Here is a 21,553-nt window from a genome sequence, read left to right on the forward strand (position 1 = left end):
TGATCTTTGCCTACTTGTTTGCTGTAACATTGAGAAAGTATATTGAGAAGGGGCTTCCTGTTTCTGGATGCAGTTTTATAGAAATGATGCTCTTGCCCCAAATGTTGGGTAGACTTAATAAATTAAGCCACCTAATGGTGAAATTTTTTTGAAAAGTTCTTTTCTTAGTAAAACCTGTAGACTTCTCTAATAGATGTAGGACTGTTTTGTACCATCTGTTTCTTCATCAATGAATTTAGTAGTTTGTCAGGTTCTTACTGTACTCTGTCTAGGTTATGAAAATTGGGTTATGCTATGCTGGTGTTCCATACTGCGCTCTCAGGAGTGTGTGACTGGTAGTGCAGTCCCTATGATTTCTGAGATTGGTTGCTTTGTGTCTTCTTGCTTTTTCCTTGGTCAGTATAGCTGGAGCTTTGTCAACCAACTTTTGATTTGACTTTGTTTAACCAAGACTTCGCTGTTCTCAGTTTTATTGACTTTTGCTCTACTTTCTGCTATTTCTTTCCTTCTCCTTGCTTTGCAATTAGTTTTTCCTGTCTCTCATAAAAATTAAGATGGCTGCAGAGATAGACTATATGATCTTACTGAACCATTGTCATATGCATGGTCCCTTGGTGGCACAAAGGTCTTTGTGTAACTCTACTGCATTCTTGCTGTGGAACATATATAAGGTAGTAGATATGCAATTAGCTTTTTTCTGGGAATCACTTCAAGTGTGTACATTTCTCAAAGCATTCTAAGGCTGTGTGTGTGTGTGTGTGTGTGTGTGTGTGTGTGTGTGTGTGTGTGTGATTGTAAGTTGTCAATTTACCTTATAAGAGGTAAGGCCTCACTATGTTTTACATCTTCAATATATGTAAATTTTTCCAGTTATGCCTCAGTGAAGCTTAAAATACCCTTTTTATAGGTTACCGTTAATATTAGTACTTTCTATATTTAAAGAAATGGCACTTTCCTAAAATACTTAATTTACTATGAGGAACAGCAAGACAAAAATTGACTTTCTTAAGGCAAATATGCAGGTGTGAAATGAAGTGAAGAGTTACTTTGGGAACTCACAAAAGGTCTTGGGGGACCAATAGGTAACTGTTTAATCAGATTCTTGTTTTATAGAGATTATTCTTTTGGATAACTTTGAATGAGTTTCCCTGTTGCTGTCTTTACTGTCAAAGAGTTCTTTGTATTTCTAAATCCCTATTTGACTCCTACATTCTATTATGTCCTATTGTATCTCTTCTTTTGTGTAACAGATGGCTGACTGAAGTATCTTTGGTCGTTTGGGGTAGAGATCATGAGTAGGTGAGAGGAGCAGCTCCTGTAGTGTGATATCTCCGAGCTCTTGAGTTCCAGAGGCTTACAGGCCAGGCTTTCAAACCCAGAAGCCATAGCCCTCCAGCCCTGAGAACTAGGGACTCATGGCTCCAAGCTTTCTAGACCAGAGAGGCTTACTTATAGCTTGGTGAACAGGTCAGTGGTTTACTGCTTTGGGCTGTGAGTGCCTGTGGCTTCTTGCACCCAACCTCTGTCTTGCAGCTTGGGGTATTGTGCCTTTGTTTCTTAACCCTCAGCAGCCCCATGGAAACCCTTTGAGCAACTGTCTGCATTCTCCTGTGCTCTGTGGTCTGTCTCATTCTGTGGTCCTTTATTATCACATTCCGTTGACTGTGCTCCCTGTTGCTTTCTGGAACCTCCTAAGCCATCTTCTAAGTGCTGAATGAATACGTCATTCTGTAGCAAGTTTTAGTTGCTGCTACAGGTTCTTGCGGCTGAAAGCTCAAGGTTTCATCCATTTTTGGTATTACCTGTAGTACTACCTTCAGTCTATTCTACCTGTAGTACAAACTTCAAGTAGGCAATAAAAGTTCATTTGGTACAACCTTTATTGGAGCCTAGTGCTACAGCACAGAGGGCAGTGAACCAGAGAGCAGCCACTGGAATCATTCTGCAGAGTTAAAAACAGCATGCTTTATCCAGCCAGAGGGGCCTGGCACGCTTGTGAGCCGCCTTTCACCAGTCACAGTCTTACTGCACAGTGCCTGGCTCCTAGTCCCAACCACATGCTTTACATATCCTCCAAGCACATGCCTGTAACACAGACCACAGACCTTCTGATGAGTCAGTGAGGAGGTGTCGATTCCGAGACATCCTACGTGAGGTTGGCTGCGGGGTAAAGTACGTCACCTTTCACTGAGCTTTACTGTCACTGCATGTTGGAGTTCTTGTTCCTGAGCAAAGTCTCCTGAAACAGAAGTGAGGACTGTAGCAACAGCTGAGGTGTTCCTTACAGTTGGAGTGGAGTTTCCTCAGGACAGTCATTGTGTTCAAAGCAGCCAGCTGCCATGGTGACAGTTGAGCTGATTGCCAAGGACAAGACTTTGTTTTAAAATTGTTTTTACATTTTTGTTTTACGTGTGTGAGTATGTGTATACACCTGTCGCAGTGACACATGTGACAGTCAGAGGACATCTTGTGAGAATGGGTCTTTCCTTCTCCCATGTGGGTCCCGGGGCTTGAACTTCGGCTGTCTCAGGTTTGGCAAGAAGTACCTTAGCCTGCAGAGCCATTTAACTGAACCAGAAGAGATTTCCTGAGCCTTAGGGAACCAGGCACAAGGTTTTGAAAGCTGTTAATCAAATGGTTCTCTCACCCATCCATGATAGCCTTTGTCCATTTAAAAAAATCAAAGGGCTGGAGAGACAGCTAAGTGGTTAAAAGCATGTGTTTTGGCAGTGAACCCTGGTTTCATTCTCAGCACCAACATGTACACATGCATGGAAACCATATACATAAAATAAAAATAAGAAATCTTTGAAAAACCAGTAAAAGAGGCTCACAATAGTGACTGCATGAAACTGACATTCCGTTAGAAGTTAGCCTGTGTTGATTTTACCAAATAAGGGGTTTTCTGTACATGAATAGAATGTACTTTGATATTTTCCTGTTACTTTTTCTTATCCTGTCCCCCCGTTGTCAATGCATATCCCTAATAATTTCACTCCTATTTTCAGGTTTTCCCATCTCCTAGATTCCATATAAGAGACAACATGTAGACCCTGTCTCTGTGGAACTGTTTTGTTTCACTAAGATGATGATTTCTAGCTTCTCTTCAGTTTTCCTGCAAACAAAATAACTTCATCTTTCTTCGTCTTTATATGTGTGTGTGTGTCATACAAGCATACATACATATACATGCATACATGCATATGTTTCATTTTCATTCAATGATGGGAACCTAGGCAGGGTCTGTAACTTGGGATTGTTAGCAGTGCATCTTTAAGCATGGGTTTGCTCATCTCCACAGTAGCTGACTTTGATTCTTTTGGGTATATGCACAGAAAAGGAAATTTGCATTCTTCACAGTACCTAGCATCCCCAGCCTAAAGCCTAAAGTGAAGGCTTGGGTCCTTTTATGTCTCATTAACATTAGGGAGGAGTCACTGTTCCACACAGCTTTTGCACACTGACGTAGTTGACTCAAGATCTCTTTAAGTGTTATTAATTGATTTGTCTTACATTTCTTCTAACCCAGTGTCTTATTTACCGGCATATCAGTCATATGAACAAGCAGGAACTATTATGTGTTACTGGATTTTGTGTGGCTCATACATACTATTCACTCTGGATTTTGGTCATTTCTATGATATCCTTTCCAAATCTGGACTGTAGGTAGCTGCCCCTATTTTTTTCTTCTGAACTTCAGGCCAAGGTGCTTTGCTGGAACTCTGGTATTGAGCTTGTACAAGGTGTCTCCTTTAGAATGTCTTGCTGGTCTTCCAAACGTGAAATTGCATTCATCTCTTTTTTATCTAAATATGTTTGTTTGTTTGTTATTGAAGCCAGACTACCCTTTTAAATCATTTCAATTATATGTTCTTTTTTCCCTATCAGTACTCTGAAGTGCCCAGCCACTAATGGCTGCCTGACAAAGTCTATTATTAGATTGTGCTAGAGGAATGAGAGCAGTGTCTGGTACCCAGCAGTTATGGATAAATACTCCTGCAAGACTGACCCCACCAGTCCACTTGTCTTCTGAAGGTTCAGTAATTGGGTCTTTTCCTTTTCCTGCAGTAGCTACTTATCACACCTTCTGATGCCAGGCTTCAGGTCTCTGTCTTCCAAGTTTGCTTGCCATTTAGTTTTCCCTTCTGAGCTTCTCTCTTAAATTATCTTGGTTAATCCATCTCTCCTGCTGTGCTGCAACACATCAAAATATGTTTTAGAAACACTTTGAAAGGATTTTCTTTCCTAAGTTTTTAGTAAACGGGAAAATCATACAGTTGTTTTAAAACCCTAACAGGGTATGAACTTCCAGAAACTTTCATATTTTGCACACCTTTATGCCTTTTAGCACAACGGCTGAGTTCAGGGATGAAAGCAGTCCTTCATGGCTTCCATTCACTCTATATTCACACTATAGAACTTTTGTCTTCATTGTTATACTTTTCTGCCTATATGCTCAACAACAGGAATACATTTTAAATTGTGATTGGCTCTATACAGGTGCATGTTTATGTGTGTGATTATTAACACATACATACATGCACACACACATATATACATATACATATACATATATAACAAAAAATTTAACAGTACTTATTTTATGTCTATGACTAATAAAACATCAATGCTAACACCAAAATAATCTTAATATAGGATTGTAAAATGGAAAAAATTCAAAATAGATTACATAAAAATAAAATTTAAAGATATCTCAGGTGTGCTGATATTTTATGTTAGTTCTACTCCAGGGCAAGTGGAGGTTTTTGTTCTGCTGGGGAGTGTTGTGAGGTTTGCTGTGAAGTGTGAGGAGAGGAAAGCTAATTCCAAGATGTGTGCTTAAGAGTCAGAGAGCTGTTTTGTGCCTTTGTAAAAAGAGGAAGATAGAGAACCAGCTCAATTTTAGGTAACTGGAGGCCATTCTGCAGCCAGAGGCTGTTCAGTATTTAGTAAAGCTGAGGACTGTGACTCTTTACAGCAATCTCACCCCCGCAAACATAGCATTTTGATAGCAGAAGGCACTCATCAGGAATCATCAGTAAAGCAGTTTTTACAAGCATTGATGTCATTGAATAAGCCATGGGACAACTCTCATGGTAGCATCAACACAGAGATTTCTTTTTTCAGTGACAATGAGGATCACACTCAGGGCACTAGGCAAGTCTTTCCCATTGAACAACGCCTTCAGACCAGATCTCTCTCTCTCTCTCTCTCTCTCTCTCTCTCTCTCTCTCTCTCTCTCTCTTTCTCTCTCTTGATTGTTAATCTGTTTCTTGTTATGGCACTGTGATCTGAGGAGATTTGCTAAATATTATAAACTTAGAAACTGTAGATTGAAATCTTTCTGTAATTTTTTTCTAGATGATAACTTTGAGCAACTCATTGTCTCCTCCCTGGGTTTCAGTTTACTCAATTTTAAACCATAGAAATATATTTCTTCTCTAGTGTAAAGATGAATTAAAGACTGTATGGGTAGTGCTTTGCCTCATGTAATAAGCAAGGCCTTCAGGGTTTTTACACTTGTGTCAGTTATCTTAAAAGATGTATGATGGTGATTATAATCATGTTTCATGGTTCTCTGACTTTATAAATCTTTTAAAACAATGTTTTGAATATTTAATGTTGATTTTGATGAATAAAGAAATAAATAACTATATGGAGTTTTTTTTTTTTTTTTTTTTTTTTTTGTTATGATAGCAAAGGCCTGTTTGGCACCTACTTCCTCATAAATTCAAACAGTGTCAGTGATTTCTGTGCTGTGTTTGATCTTGAGTGAGAGCCACTTGCAAGGTCTCCTTGGCTCTATAGGGAACACAGGTCATCCAAACCCCAAGCTTTGTCAAATAGTAGTACATAGTGGGGTTCTCAGACACAGTAGTGACACGTCAGCCTATCTTTAGGGGATACCATCTACTTCACTTCTCTCTTTAGTAACTGGTTTAGGATTAAGTAAACTGTGTAGATTGCTCAGGCCAGGAAAAGAGAGGACTTTATGCTATGTAGCTCATATTCTTAGGGGAATCTGTCTTCGTGTTGAATTTTGAACTTTTAGATGGTTGAAGTAAGGTACTAGAGTAGTGACAGTATTTAAGAATATAGATTCATAGGATATAGATTCATTGTAATTGCTGGCAGTCAAACCCAGGGTTTCTTATATGTTAGGCAAATGTTCTGCCACAAGCTACATCTCTGTCTCTATCTTGGCCTTTTGTCACTTGATGGGATTGGACAAGGGTTTCATAAACTCTCATTTTAAGAGACTAGAGATAGTCTTTTTAAATTTCTTTCCTCCCTCCCTCCCTCTTTCTTTCTTTCTTTCTTTCTTCTTTCTTTCTTTCTTTCTTTCTTTCTTTCTTTCTTTCTTTCTTTCTTTCTTTCTTCCTTCCTTCCTTCCTTCCTTTCTTCCTTCCTTCCTTCCTTTCTTTCTTTCTTTCTTTCTTACTTGTCTTTTCTTGATAGTCTCGTTGTATAGCCCAGGCCAACCCTGAACGTCTATCCTCATTCTCTGTTGCTTGAGGTTATAGGTGTGTGCTATTATGTTCTGCCTTCCTCATTCAGACACACACAATATATCAACCGTCCTTCTTTGACTGTCTCAAGTTGATTATCACTTTGTGTATTGTTCTACAGTAGTGGGCTGCATAGCTTAGGCTAGGAGCAGGAATGGATGAATAACGTGGTAGGAAAGACTTGACCTCGGTCATTCATTTAGTTTGTATTAGTTACTTTTCTGTGGCTCTGACAAACCCCTCATAGAAATGACTCAATGACTCAGGGTTCACAGGGATAATGGAGGAGGTAGAGTAGAGGGCGGGTTCATGCGTGGATGGGAGAACTGGCATGCTATGCTGTAGTAGCATGGCAGATGTGAGCAGAGGTTGCTAGACCAGAACTCTAAAATACTGCCCCCTAGTGTTCCACATCTGCTACCATGGCTCCATTCTTAAGTGTTCTGAGGCCTCCCCAAATAGCATACCATCTGGGGACCAGGGTCCCAACATGATCAGGTGCACATCCACATATTCAAGCATAGCAGAGGCATGTATTGTGTAGCGTGCAGTGTATTGATGGCTAGCTTTAGAACCTTTATAATGGGATGTAGCCGTGATAGTATCTAATCACTTGTTGAGAGTGTTGAGAGAATTGGCTACCGTGAAGTAAGTCAGGGGTATATTAGCATAGGCCTGACATGTAGTACCCCAGACATTATTTTATCTTGTTATGGGGGGGGGGGTGTCAAAGAAACAGTGCTTTTGGTGAAAGTGTAACTGGCATAGTTGTGAGGGTAAGGCTGGCACAGAAGAAAGAAAACCGGGGGGATGTTAATGTAAGAAACTGGAAGGTCCAGAGGTGAGAGACTGGATTGCAATGAGAGTGGAACTGGCCTCATCCTTGGAAAAATGCAAAGTCAAGGCTTCATGCCGGTAAGGGAGCTCACAAAGTTTAAGGTTCTGGATGTGGCAATAAGGTCCAGCCTGTGACAACAGAAGTGGAAAGCTGGTGTGAAGTAGAGGCAAAGAAATATTTACCGTGTGCCTGTGTGCCCAGCATGGGGAAGTACAAGATCTGGACCAAGCACCCTTGACTGGAGGAGGTTGGAAACTCATTTGGGCACATAGTCCCCTGAAGGTGTTTACTATCACAGCAGAGGGAGTGGCAGCAGTGACAACCAAACTTTATCATAGCAACAAATACCTGGCCTAATGTAGCATCAAAAAGGCATTTTAAAATAGATGTCTTTCCCAGGGGCAAGCAAATAATTAGTAACACTAATTTAGAATTTGAAGGCTAGCTGTCCTAAATCCATCTATTTAGTCTTATATTTTCTCCTCTTCCCTTTTTAACCTCTGGTGTACAAGTGAGATGATTAACCCAGTTCTTTTCAGTGTTTGGGAAATGGCTTGCTGAGTGGCATAGTGCATTGTTTGCATCCTTCTGTTTCTGAGTGAGTGTCCTAAAGAGGAGCCTGCCAGAAGACTAGCCAGAAGGAAGCCATGGGGCAGCCCATGAGTATTCTTTGTGCTTGGCTTTCAATAGAAAGTTGGAAGTTTTAAAATCTTAGAAACATAATTTGTTTAAACAAAAAGGGTAAAAATAATCAGATAATTATTTAAAGATTTTATATGCTGCATTAAATAATTTTTTTCACATAGAATATTGTTCTGGGTCCCTTCCACTCAGTGGTGGTAGTGCAGATAAGTATTAGCCACACATGAGTATTATGTTTATTCTGACTGTGACCAAAATCAGCAGAGGGTAATTGATGGCTCACAGCCTCAAAAAACTCCAGTTCAGCATTCCACCTTAGCAGACAAGTCTACTGTTCTTCATGTCTCTTATGTCCTGTTGGCAACCCTTTTTAAGACTGTTCCTTACACTTTCCTCTAATGTGCATTTAAGCAGACTGACTTAGCCAGGGTTATCATTGCTGTGATGAAACACCATAACCAAAGCAACCTGGGGAGGAAAGGGTTTATTCAGCTTATACCTCCACATCACATAAAAGGAAGTCAGGACAGGAACTCAAGCAGGGCAGGAGCCTGGAGGCAGACACTGATGCAGAGGCTCTGAAGGAATGCTGCTTACTGGCTTGCTTCTCATGGCTTGCTCAGTTTGCCTTCTTATAGATCCCAGGAGCATCAGTCCATGGATGGCACCACCTGAAATGTGGTAGCCCTTCCAAATCAATCAGTCATTAATTAAGAAAATGTCCTATAGGCTTGTCTACAGCCAGATCTTATGGAGACATTTTCTCAATAGAGATTCACTCCTTTCAGATAGTTTGTGTGTCAAGTTGACATCAAACTAGCCATCAAAGACTGTTGTCATTCTGCCTGAGCTGCTGCCGGTTGTGTTCCTTGTTATGACATCGTTTCTGAGGACAGATGGAGAGGGAGGCATTTGTGTTGGATAGGCTTCTTCTCCGGGCAAACTGCTGTGCTTGTGGCTCATTCCACTCAGTCTACAAGTTGTGCTGACTCGGCAGGTGTCTCTCTACCTTCCTGTGCTAGGTTGTTTGCTCTGATAAACATCATAGTCAAAAGTAATGTGGGGAGGAAAAGGTTATTTTATTTTACAGCGTTTAGTCCATTTTGGAGGGAAGTCAGCACAAGAACATAGAGGCAGAAGCTGAAGCAGAGGCCATGGAGGAATACTGCTTACTGGCTTGCTCCCCATGGCTTCCCCAGCCTGCCCAGGGGTAGCATTTTTCTAGTTATCTGGAACCTGTCATCTCAATTGTTAATTGAGAAAACCTCCCACAGACTGGCCTACAGTATGTGCCAACCTGATGAAGGCATTTCCTCATTTGGAGATCTTTTCCCCGGACAATTCTAGTCTGTGTCAAGTTGACAAGAAACTAACCAAAGCACTTTCTAAAAAAATTTTTTTTATTTAAAAAAGGAGAGACCTACCATGGTGGCTTCCAAGGCATGGTCTAGACCACAAATGCAGAATCACTGGACACGTGAAGAAATAAAGTCCCTAGGCCTCAGCAAGATCTATGAAACCTGATTCTGGAGGCTGGGCTCAGTTTTTCCAAGTACTCCAAGGAGATTCTCAAACATGTTAAGTTTGAGAACCACTTCTCTAGCATTTTTGACATCAGGACTTGTGAATTTCTACTCAGCTGTGCATGTAGCTGAAAACAGGAAATGGCCATGTGGCTCTGCTAACAGCTAACAGTTGCTTTGCCTAAAGCAGAGGTTCTTGGGTAATTTTTGTTGTTGTTGAGACATGGATGTTCTTCATTGTGGAGAGTCGTCCTACACACTGTAGGATTTTAGCAGCATCCTGGGTTCTATCTGTTGGGTACCAGTGTATTGTGATGGTGAGAGATGTTGTAGGCTGTCATATGGACCCCAAACAGGTGGATAGAGGAGAGGGGTTCACTGATAGCTGGACCACTGGTTAGTGTGCCCTCTACTTACTGATGGTGTTCACTGTATTATCCAGGCGACATTGTTTTCTTCTTGGTAGGAGATGAACAAGTTATTAATTGATTATAGAAATCTTGGGGTTTTTTGTATTTGTTAGCAATTATGAGAGTTATAGTTTAGGTTCATTTTTTTTGGCTATTATTCCTATGTACAGTAAGCAGTGTTGGCCTCTGAAACATTACTGCTTTGTTAATATTGTATTGTTATCAAAACTAGTGACACCATGGTTTTCTCTTAAAGTAACTTGTCCATTTTATTTGGATACCCAAATAATTTTATTTTAAGTTTAACAGTTAAGTGGTAGTTGTACTTATTAATTTATTAGAATGTGGTATGTTCTTTCACTTTTTTAATTTTAGAAAGATTATTTTAAATTTTATATGTCTGGTATGTTACCTGTGTGTGTATCTGTGTACCACGTGTGTGCATAGTGCCTGTAAGGTCAGAAGAGAGCATCAGATTCCTTGGAACTGGAGTTGCAGCTAGAACTACCATGTGGGTGCTGGGCATTTTAATGGTGTCCTCTGCAAGAGTAGCAAGTGCTGTTAACTCATGGGCCATCTCTTTAGCCCATAATTTAAAATTTTAAATATTTACTTCTATATGTGGGATCAGAGGACAACTTTGGAGTTAGTTTTCTCCTTACACCTGTATATAGGTTCCAGGAATTGAACTTAGATTGTTAGGCTTAGAGGCAAATGCCTTTGAGCCATTTTTCCAGCCTGCTTTTAAAAAATGTTTTCTTTACCATTTCATACATGCGTATAGTGTACTCTGATTACTCACCCTCCGTCCTCCATACATCCCTCTTTCACATTCATGACTTTTTGTTTCCTTTGTGTCCCACTGAGTTTAATCTGGAAGGTCTGTGTGACAATGGGTTTGAACTGTCTATCAGAGCATCCTAGGCCAGAAGTGGGTATACAACTCTATACTGCGCCTCCCTCCTCTTAGGTGCCAGTAGTTCAGCCATAAGTGGTGGGTGGAGCCCACTGAGCCCCTTCTCACCCACAGCTATTTGTTGGTGGGGCCAGTCTAATGTGGGCCAATGCCAGTGTCTTAGACAGTGTTCCAGTACTGTGAGGAGACACTATGACCAAAGCAGCTCCTACAAAACAAAACTCTTCGTTGGGACTGGTTTATAGTTCCAGAGTTTAGTTCATTATCATTTGGCAAGGAGCATGGTGGCAGGCAGGTGTGGTGCTAGAGAAGTAATTACATACTGATCTATAGGGAGGGAGACAGAGACAACACACACACACACACACACACACACACACACACACACACACACACACACACACAAAGAGCCTGGCATGGCTTTTTGAAGCCCCAAAGCCCACCCCTAGTGACATTTCTTCCAAGGAGGTCACACCTCCTAATCCTCCTAATTTTTTTTCAAATAGTATAACTTCCAAGTGGCTAACCATTCAAATGTATAGCCTATGATGCCATTTCTCAAACTTCCACAGCCAGTTTTGAACCATTTTTAACTTGAAAATGAGATCCCTTGCTTGGTGCTCACTCTTGGACTCCTCCGGTCAGCATGTTGTACCTTCGTTGTTCTTTTCAGCATTACTTTTCTCATATCCCTTTTCCTCCTTTCCTTTTATATTTCAAATTCCCCCCTTTCTTCAGCACTGATGGTTTCATTCACATCCTTTCCAGCTGAGTCATTTTCCAACTATCTGCTGGGTTCTGTCACCTCAGTTCTATGTTCTCATAATTAATGACTTATGATCTTTTTGTATTTTTTTGTATTTTCTTAATTTTCTTTTGTAGCAAATACTAGGTTACAGTTACCTTTTTTATTACCTTCTGTAGTGTTGAACATGGGATGCTTTGTCTTTTGAGGTCCAAGTGTTCAAACACACGGGCCTATACTCACACTTAAATCACAACAGTGGTGTATTTGTTTATGTGGCTGATAATATACATTATCAGAAACCGGGTAACCTGAAGCAAGGTATATTGTTTTTGTAGTTCTGTAGACCAGAAGCCCCAAATCAAGAAATTAGTGGAACTCTAGGGATGCATCATGCATCTATTTTTGGTGTGACACTCTGGTGAGTGTCAGCTTATTCCTGGCCTGTGATGACATTTTCCCATTTCTCTCTCTGTGGTCAGATTTTCTCTGCTGTCCTGAGTAGCTCTTTGTCCACTCATGTTACTAGACCTAGATAATCCAGGATGCTCTCTTTATCTCATGATTCTTCTGGGAATTAAGAACACCCCCAGCACTCCAGGATTAGGATGCAGATATATTTTTAGGCATTACCTTTCAACCTATTTTTTTTTTTTTTTTTTGAACTTTAGTTTCCACCTTCTGGCCATCTTCCTAGATTAGCGTAGTTTCCTACTTTGTGCTACTCTCTTTTCTTCACGTTGTCTTTAAATGGTTTATTACAAGAACAGTGTAGTCACAGTCTGCCCCGCTGTAACAGGCCAACACCCTGTGGTCCAGTCTGCCATACTGCCTCAGGCCAAGACTTGCTACTTGGCAGGGCAGCTTTATTCACAACTAGAACATACATCTCATGACAAATCTGCACAACTCTGAAAAAACAAAAAAAATACCTAAAAAGCCTATTTGAACACCTTATATTTAAAACTCACATAGATTCCACAAAGCCACGAATAATCCTTGTTGCAGTCACCTTTCTGTTGCTGTGATAAAACAGTATGAAAGACTTTCCAGTTTCAGAGGCTGAGAGGCCATCACCGTCGTGGTGGGGAGCTGGGGAGCAGGCAGACAGTGCTGAACAGTAGCTGAGAGCTCACTTCTTGAGACACAACCTTGAAGCAGAGAAAGGGAGTCTCAGAATGGCTCCTTTGAAACTCAAAAGCCTACCTCCAGTGACACCTCTTCTCCAACAGGGCTACATCTTTCCCAAATAGCTTCACCAACTGGGGACCAGGTATTCAAATATATGAGCCCATGGAGGCCATTCTCCTTCAGATGACCAGGGTTTTATTTGGATAGAAGTAAAACTAATTTAAATTTATTAGAAGTATTTAGCTGTTACACCATCAACATCTAATGTGTTTGGTGGCAGTTCAGAGCAGGCGGGGTTTCACCCCAGGATTTGACATGCTAGCAAAATGGGTGTTGCTTAGGCTGTATGTTAAAGAAGTGTTTGTAGTTCATGGAAATTTTTTTTCTAGACGAATATGAATACTTTTTAAAGTATTTAGGCCTCTAGAATACCACACAGGTTATTTTGGGAACAAAGCCTCAATGCAATACACCAAAAAGGTATTATATAAAATGTCCTAGAGGGCTGTCAGAGAACTGAGTTTCTTGCAGTTAATGGAGCCAGTTTATACAAACCATTATAGTGTGTTCAAAGTTATGTTTTTGCCTATGTTATTTTAATTGTTGCTGTGATTATTGCTTTACTATTTTACCATAATGCATTTTTATTATTTATGTATTTTATAAACTTGAGCAAACTTTCCAATTACAGAGAAAAGTGTAATAGACTTTTAAAGTATTAGTAAGATTGTTAACACCTAACGACATGCATAGAAACAGGAATTATTACTTTAGCATAACTGTAATGTCCACATGTATTTAAGATTCATTTAACAAAATTTTATTTCTGGCTTTATTTTTATATCTTGACAACATATTTAAAACATTGTAAGGAAGTAATTTAAAGCAGTCATTTTTCAAATTAACCCATTAAATGAAAAATTTAGCTTCTAATTTTAAATTTAAAAATTTGCATTTTCCTTGTAAGTGCTGGTCAAGATATCCAAGGAGCAAGTGTGATTGCAAATCTTCCATTTTTGATGCGACAGAATCCTACTGAAACACTTCGGAGAGTCTTACCCAAAGTCAGAGTAAGTTGGTATGAAATAAGATTTCAATTTCTTGTCCTCCCTCCCCACTGCCAATAGCATGTTTGTCATTATTGAGAGAAAATTTCAGAGTTTTCCTTGCTGATCGTTTCACCCACTAATGGAGTAAAGAGTAAAGTGTTACCATGAGTATTTGAATTATGATAAATATCTAGGAAAGTTAGCTGTAAAGAGTTCCTTGGTGATTTTTTAAGGTAGATTTTTAATAGCTTAAACTGTAACTATCTTTATAAAATTATAGGTATGTCATTTGGTATTTTTTTCAAAAATTAGCACAGTAATTTTATGTCTACATTACCAATAATAATATAATTAAGATCTTGCATGACTGGTCTAAGGCGACTTCTGAAGACTCATCATACGAAGTGTATTCTGGTCGATCACAATTTTAGTTTATATTTATTCCTCCCTAATTTTTTTCAGAATTAGCTTCTTGCTCTGAACATAAATGTTTTCTCTACTATCATATTTCTTCTTTAAGTACATAATGCTCATTGGTTATTAATAATTCATGGTAGATATATAATGACTAGTATTTATTATTTGTTTGTACCTGAGTGCAAAGAACTCTTTAAAAAACAAAGAAACAAGTATTTTTGTGAGCAATCTAGACAGCAGTCAGTCTTTGTGTTGAATTCTCGTGCATCCTAACCACTGATGGGGTCAGAGGCTACCCGCTATTGGAGATAATATTGGCTAGGAATGGGCTTTATTTACTTGCCCCCAGTTTTTTATTTGGTTATAGCTGTTTACAAATTAATTATACATATTTAAAAACATAATTATAAGCATATCTTTGAGGTTTGCTTTTTTTAGCATTATATATAGTATGGTCCCAACTGCTGTCATTTTTATAAGAAGCCCACATTTCCATAAGACAATATGAGGTTTTATTGGGTACCATGGTGATTCATGAGTGTACTAAGCTTTGTTATGTCTCTTTTCCCAGAATCATACCCAGTTTTGACGTGAGTAAGCTTATCTAGATCAGGTCTGTTTGTACCTTTGATTTTGGTAGTGTTAACTAACCAACATTGTTATCATGACATCCAGAAGTACCAGTTGAATGGTAGAATCATCTTGGCTAGGGAGTTCATGTAAGTAAGAAAATGAAGTTTAAAGTAAAACAACCATCAAACTGCATACTGTGTTGAGTTGGTGGAGTCTGGTCCACAGAGAGCAGACTGCATGTCCAGAGCGAGTGCCTGGTTCCCAAAGAGGTCAGAGGAGGTTTTTATTAGGATCCTGAGACGAGTTCTAGTTTTAAGCTGCCATATGGCTTCAGGGAATTGAATCCAGGTCCCCTGGAAGAGCAGCCAGTGGCTCCTAGTTGCTGAGCCATCTCTCTAGCCCTTAGCATTCAGACGTAAAAAACAACAAAAGATGAAAGGTAGACAGCAACAACCTTTAGAGGTTCCATCAAAATTTTGCTAATGTGTTCATAGTAGACAGTTGAGTAACTCCTAAGAAACTTGCCTGGCTCTGGGTTCAATCCCTAGTGCCAAACACCTCCTCTTAAAAACAAGGAGAACACACATTGATTTCAGTTATGCAGTATCTTTATACAGTGTTAATGTATCTTCTGAAACTATCAGGTATGCTAGAGTTATGCAAGATATTTTTGTTTTTGAGACAGTTTCTCTGTGTAGCCCTGGCTGTCCTGGAACTCTCTTTGTAGACCAGGCTGGCTTCTAATTCCATCTGCCCGGGCTTCCTGAATACTGGGATTACAGGTGTTTGCCATCATGCCCAGCTGAATATATGGTTTTAATACAAAGCATTAATGATTAATTGGAGTAAAAACTAATGCCCATTAACGAATTTGTTTTAAGAAAATTTTTTAAATTACTGAACAATTTTTATGTATGTGTGTATGTATGTATGTATGTATGTATGTATGTATGTATGTATGTATGTTAGTCAGGGTCTCATGTAGCCCAGGGTGGTTTGGAACTCAGTATGTAGTTGAGGATGACCCTGAACTTCTGCTGATCCTCCTGCCTCCACCACTCAAGTACTAGTATTAAAAGATTACATCATTATTCCCAGTTCATGTGGTAGTACTGGGGTTCAAACCTGGGGCTGTGTGCAAGCCAGGCAAACACCCTGCAGCTAAGATATAAACCCAGATTTTTATTCTTTCTTAAGGTAAACTAGTAGGCATCCATTATTAGGGCCTTCATCTGTCTTGCCCATACTACTTGAAGGAGTTACAAAAAGGTAGAAGAGTCTCAGGTGGGGGGACCCCCACATCAGAAAAAGCCCATAAGCCGTGCAGATGGACACAGGGGCATGTGAGCACTGTGTGGTTCTGCTTTGCACAGAAACATGTGAGTAAATCACAGAAGATAGACTTAACCGGGGAACAGCAATGGCAGTGCAGAGAGCATCAAGACTTACTGGAACTTCAGGCTGGCGTGTTCTCAGGTCTGCCTGGCTTCTTCCAGTGATCACTTCCCAGTGATTATCTGTGAGCTCATGGTCACTCTGTTCACCTCGACATCCTGCTGAATTCTCAGTTTTGTGGTAAGGCCACCTTGAATGCCAGAGTAAGTGAGCACTTAGCAACAATGACATTTATGATCACTTGTACTTATTTACCGAGCACTGCTTGTTAGGTGTGAGGCACAGTTGTTGTCACTGAAGTAGAGATGAATAGAGACAGGGAACTTGGTCTCCAGGAGGCTGTAGTGCAGAGGTGACCCAGACATTAACAGGCAATCAAACAAAAGGCCGAGTGTAAACACACTGAGACAAAATAGTAAAGTAACGGAGGTCTTTGACTCACTGGGGACAAGGGCAGGTGCTTAGCAACTCACCATGGCCGAGCAGCAGGTGGCCTGAGATGCAGGTGAGGTGGAACAGTGGTAAGTGTAGTTGGGGCTACTGGGAAGGGTGGGGTCTGAACAGAGACCAGGCTGGACTAATGCCCGTGACATTGGATTTGAGGACAGTGGAAAGCTACTGGAGACTGAACGTCAGAATTACTGTCTGTTCACATCTTGTGGGCACTTTGATCAGTGTGTAGACTAGCATGGGACAGTTAGGAAGCTCCAGTTCTGGGTCTCTAAGAGTCAGTGGCAGGCTGGATTAACATGGTGCACTAAAGCAATACAGTGCAGTGCATAGACATCTCAGGAACGTTTATTAGAATGAACAGAGTTCCATAATGGATTGGAATGGATGAATGCCAATTGGATTGCAGTGGGGAGCAGCATCCAGATGGTTGGTGTGGGCATCTGGGTGGTTTTCAGTGTGTGAGGAGATGGTCCATTGAGTATACAGGCGGTAATAATCTGAGTACTTGCTAACATTGGTTCTTCATTATTCACTTTGAGAGAACTTAAAAATATAAGCAGTGAGTATTTCATTCCGAAAGTAACTGTTCCCAATCACCACACTTGTGACTTCAGCCGGACCAGCTTTCAGAGATTCTCCATTGCTTTGCTTCACCTAAAAGAACAGAGGAAAAGAGATGTGGGCGGCTTTGGTCCTACATGTTATGAAATTGTACTGGCGATAACCTTGTTTGTTTGTTTACTACATTTGCATTTTATACTTACTACTGGGTCTTAATTAAAATATGTTTTTAAAAAAATATGGCAATCTATTTTCACTGTTTTAAAGATGAAGGAATTTGACTTTTTCTTTTCTTTGTTTGTTTGTTTTGTTTGTTTGTTTGAGAGAAGGTCTCTCTAGGTAGTCCTGGCTGTCCTAGGATTTTCTATGTAGATCAGACTGTCCTCAAACTCAAAATACTCCTTCTGCCTCCCAATTGCTGGGCTCAAAGGAGTGAGCCACATCTAGCTGAGATGAAGACATTTTGACCTTAAACCAGCAGGAGCTGGAGAGATGGTTCAGCACTTAGGAATGAAAGCCGTTCTTCCAGAAACTCTGAGCTGGGTTCCCAGCACCCAGTTAAGATAGCTTTCAACCACATGCAGTTCTAGCTCCTTGGAATCTAATGCCCTTTTCTAGCCACTGCGGGCATTGAAATCTCATGTGTTCATACATGCAAACACACACACACACACACACACACACACACACACACACACGCACACACATGCACACACACTCACACTCACTCACTCACACTTAAAAATTAAATCTACAAGCAAAATCTTTTGTTGTCAAGATGAAATTCTTAAACTGTATTCCTTTATAAAGTCACAGATGAAGGTGACACTCCACCTAACATAGGATAACGGACTCCATCATAATACAGCACCAAGCAGTTCTTGTTCCTCTTGAAGTTTCAAATCCATTTACTTGTTCATTTACTTAAATTTTGTTCCAAAAGGACATCGTAATATTATTATTCAGCAGAAAATGTGCAGTGTCAGGCACAGAGAATAATTATAGTGAGTATTGACTCAGGTTCTGTGGGGGTCAGCTATTGGATGTTTTATGTGTTTTAATCTCTGAGTCCAGACGATGGTTCTGTGACACACATCCCACAGAGGAAGAGACCCTAGCTAACCAGGTTGCCTACAGCAGGTTGTCAGCCTCATGATTAGCTGATCTGATTGTAGGTCTTTAATGTGTAATTCACTTCTCAGGCTTCAGCCACCTTGTCTGGTTACCACAACAGCTGCACATGGGACCAATTGCTTTCACTTTGCCACCTCGAAGCCACTCACCCAGAGAGGGCTTTAGGAAATACCAACCAATCATGTCTTACATTATTACTTAAGTGGTGAAATGGAGTGACAGAATGCTGTCCCCTTCACTTCCCCTCCCTTTATCCTCCAGAATCAAGCTCTGATCCCAGAAAGCTGAATTTTACTTTATTATAGAACAAGATGATTTCAAGATGTGCTTAAATCATGGGTCTGGAGATAGAGAAGTTGTCTTGGATCTTTTAGATGGGGCCCAAATGCCAACACAGGTAGGTCTCTTAGCAGAAGGAAGCAGAGGATGAAGGAAGGGTAAGAAAGCAGTGAAGACAGAAAGACACAGAAAGCCAGGAAGGGACAGCACAATAGTCAGAAGCCTGTGGTGGGAGTGTGGCAGTGAGCATCTTGGTCTGAGTAACACTGCTTTAGCTCATCTGCCTTCTAGAACTGAGGGAGAGTACATTTCTGTTGCTTTAATGCACCCAGCTTCTGTTAATTTGTAATAGAAGCTACAAGAAAACTAAAACAGATCAGTTTTCATTTCAGATAGAATAAAGCTTCTTACCATGACTTTTGTGACCTTGGCACCTACCAATCTTTCCCTCTTTTTCACAAAGGCAGAAATCTTTGTCACCCTGGCTTGCCATTTTATCCCAGAGCCTGGAATGGTGTTTGGAAATAATAGGCACTCACAAGCAACTTTAGAAAGGCCGTTGATTGGATTTAATGTTCTGAGAAGTCAGTGTCTACCCAGGAGACCGTGATGCATTTGACACTGCTGGCCTGACTCACTGGCCTTGAGTGAGTCAGCCTCAGTGGTGTCTGTAACACTGACTTGTGCTCTCAGAGACACTTCACAGGGGTGGGAGGAGGAGATAAAGTACAGAATAGAAGACAACAGAGACACGGGCTATGAAACCAGTATGAAATTTGATTATTTAAAGTTGGTCACTGTGATACAGCAAGATTTTGATTCAGAAGAAATCTACCACATCCACTTTTAGTACTCTTGGTGACATTATTTTCCTGAGTTGATACAGTAAGAAAATACCAGAAATATCTTCCAGTGTGAAGAATACAGCATTTTTATACTGAATACGGACAGATTCTTAAATGATCTCATTTTGAAATTTGAATAGAAAGCATTCACTTTGCAAATAAAGCTATCTGTGAATGAAAAGCTGCATGTGTCTTTAAAGTCTTATTGGAAGCAGCACAGTTGAGTGGACAGTGATGTGAGGGGCTGTGTGTGCTTCATGCCTTAGATACAGTCTCTCAACTGACAGCACTGTCCGATGTATTGTTCTCACTTAAAGCTGACAGATGGAACAGTCTCAGTGCTGGGCTGTAATGTTAGGTTTCTAAGAAGCATGAAATAATATACTTGATTTTGATAGTGCTTTGAAAAATAAAGACAGTCTTAACTAAGGGATGAGCAAGTACAAGAGAGCGATACAGACTCCTTTCTTCTTTGCTTTGCATCTCAAAAACGGTCTTCTCTTCCTCACTGTAGTTGACATTTTCTGAGATAAAAGTTTAAATTCTGAGAAAAGCAAAAGGGTTTTATGAAAGCAACATAATTATACATCTTGAGCAGAATATGATGTTCCAGGACCCCTGCAGGTCACAGACGGCCTGTGGTGGAGCATAGCATCCCATTGGCCGTGGAGCATAGCATCCCATTGGCCGACACCCTGACTGCAGGCAGGGAGAGAGGAGGGGGAGCTTCCCACAGTGGTACAAGGTTAATGGAGGTTTCCAGCATCAGGGTAAGAACCAGTTGTGCAGGAAGTCAGGGTTATAGAACAGTCTCCCAGCTCTCCAGAGAACGGACACAGCTACAGCTGGAGGAGATGAGCAGGAACACACAGTGGAGACAGCTCTTTTTGTTTTATAGTGCAAAAGAAAATGGCATTAACCATGGTCAGTCATGGAAAATGTCTGATTACGGTTTGTATCTTATGTTCACTTATATTTAAGGATGAAGTAGATTGGCATTACTAATTACTTCATAACAATACGTTCTATGGAAACATAAGTATGCAGAATGGGCATAAAGAAAGACAATTATTAATTATTTTTCTCTTTTGTGACCAGGCCTGACTTAGTCCAGGCTGCTCTCAGATTGTCTGTGCACTGAAGGATGGTCTTAAACCTCTAATCCTTGTGCCTCTGCTCCAGGTGTCAGAATTACAGGCGTGTGTCACCATGCTCAGCAGTTAATGTTTTTACTAGATCTAAAGCTTGATTTATGTTTCATCAAATTGTGGTAGAGAGCAGTGCTCTTATATCTGCTTCTTGGTCATTTTACCATCCATCCTGTCTGTTAAAAATAAATGAAGTAAGTCTTCTGAAATTCTTTTAATATACAGTTGAGCTTAAAAGAATAAAAAAACAATTCCCTGGGATCAAAAATGTTTTTTTAAACTGTTAGCCTCAAAACCCACATGCTTATATCTTTTCTTGAGCATGCCAGAGGTAATCACAAGGTTGCTACAAGAGTTAATTCTAAAGAGCAAGATGAAGCGGAGTCTAATGTGTAGGGACCCTGGCTTGTTTGTTTGCTTCACTATGGACTCTTTCTGTGTTGCTCTGGCTAAGCTTGCTCCCACAATCCTCGTCTCTACTTTCTGAACACCAGTTCAGATGTGTCACCATATCGAAATGTACAGGTTGCAGGACAGTCTGTATCAGATTGGGTTAACTTGGAACTTTGTACTCAGCAGCGCCACCTACAGGTCGCCTCTGTTTGGGACAGAGCAGTAGAATGAAGTGAGCCCTCCTTGGTGCTGTAGATATGATGGTGATTAACTGAGGGAAGGAAGCAACTGTGCCTACTTCCCCAGAACCTTCTCTTCGGTAAAGCAAAGGCTTGATGAGGAAAGAGCAGAACCTGCTGCTTCTGGTGGCCTGTGAAGACCCACTGTTTCTGTGGGAACAGCCAAAGAAACAGCAGCCTCTCCTGGAGAAGAAGGAACAGGACAGTGCACTGGTGACTGCTTCTGGAATATGGTGGGAACATAAGCCTCTTGACCTTGATAGGGGGCAGGAGATGTTAGAGCCAAGGCTACACCTAAATAAAGCAGAAAGGTCTGCCAATGGGAGTGGCAACAAATTTGACACTACCAAAAC

General features: G+C 40.5%; 1 protein-coding gene across 2 annotated transcripts in view; it reads left to right on the forward strand.

Annotated features, from left to right (window-relative positions):
* Window positions 1–21,553, forward strand: part of PPP4R4 (protein phosphatase 4 regulatory subunit 4) — a gene marked incomplete at both ends in the record, with an annotated part of 94,851 nt that overhangs the window by 14,130 nt on the left and 59,168 nt on the right. For both annotated transcript variants that reach the window (XM_080913294.1, XM_080913295.1), the window contains one exon: window positions 13,682–13,784. In XM_080913294.1, the coding sequence (XP_080769420.1) occupies window positions 13,682–13,784 (103 nt within the window). The remainder of the gene's footprint in view (window positions 1–13,681; window positions 13,785–21,553) is intronic.

The sequence above is a fragment of the Micromys minutus genome, assembly GCF_963924665.1.
Source record: "Micromys minutus genome assembly, chromosome: 1".
NCBI lineage: Eukaryota > Metazoa > Chordata > Mammalia > Rodentia > Muridae > Micromys > Micromys minutus.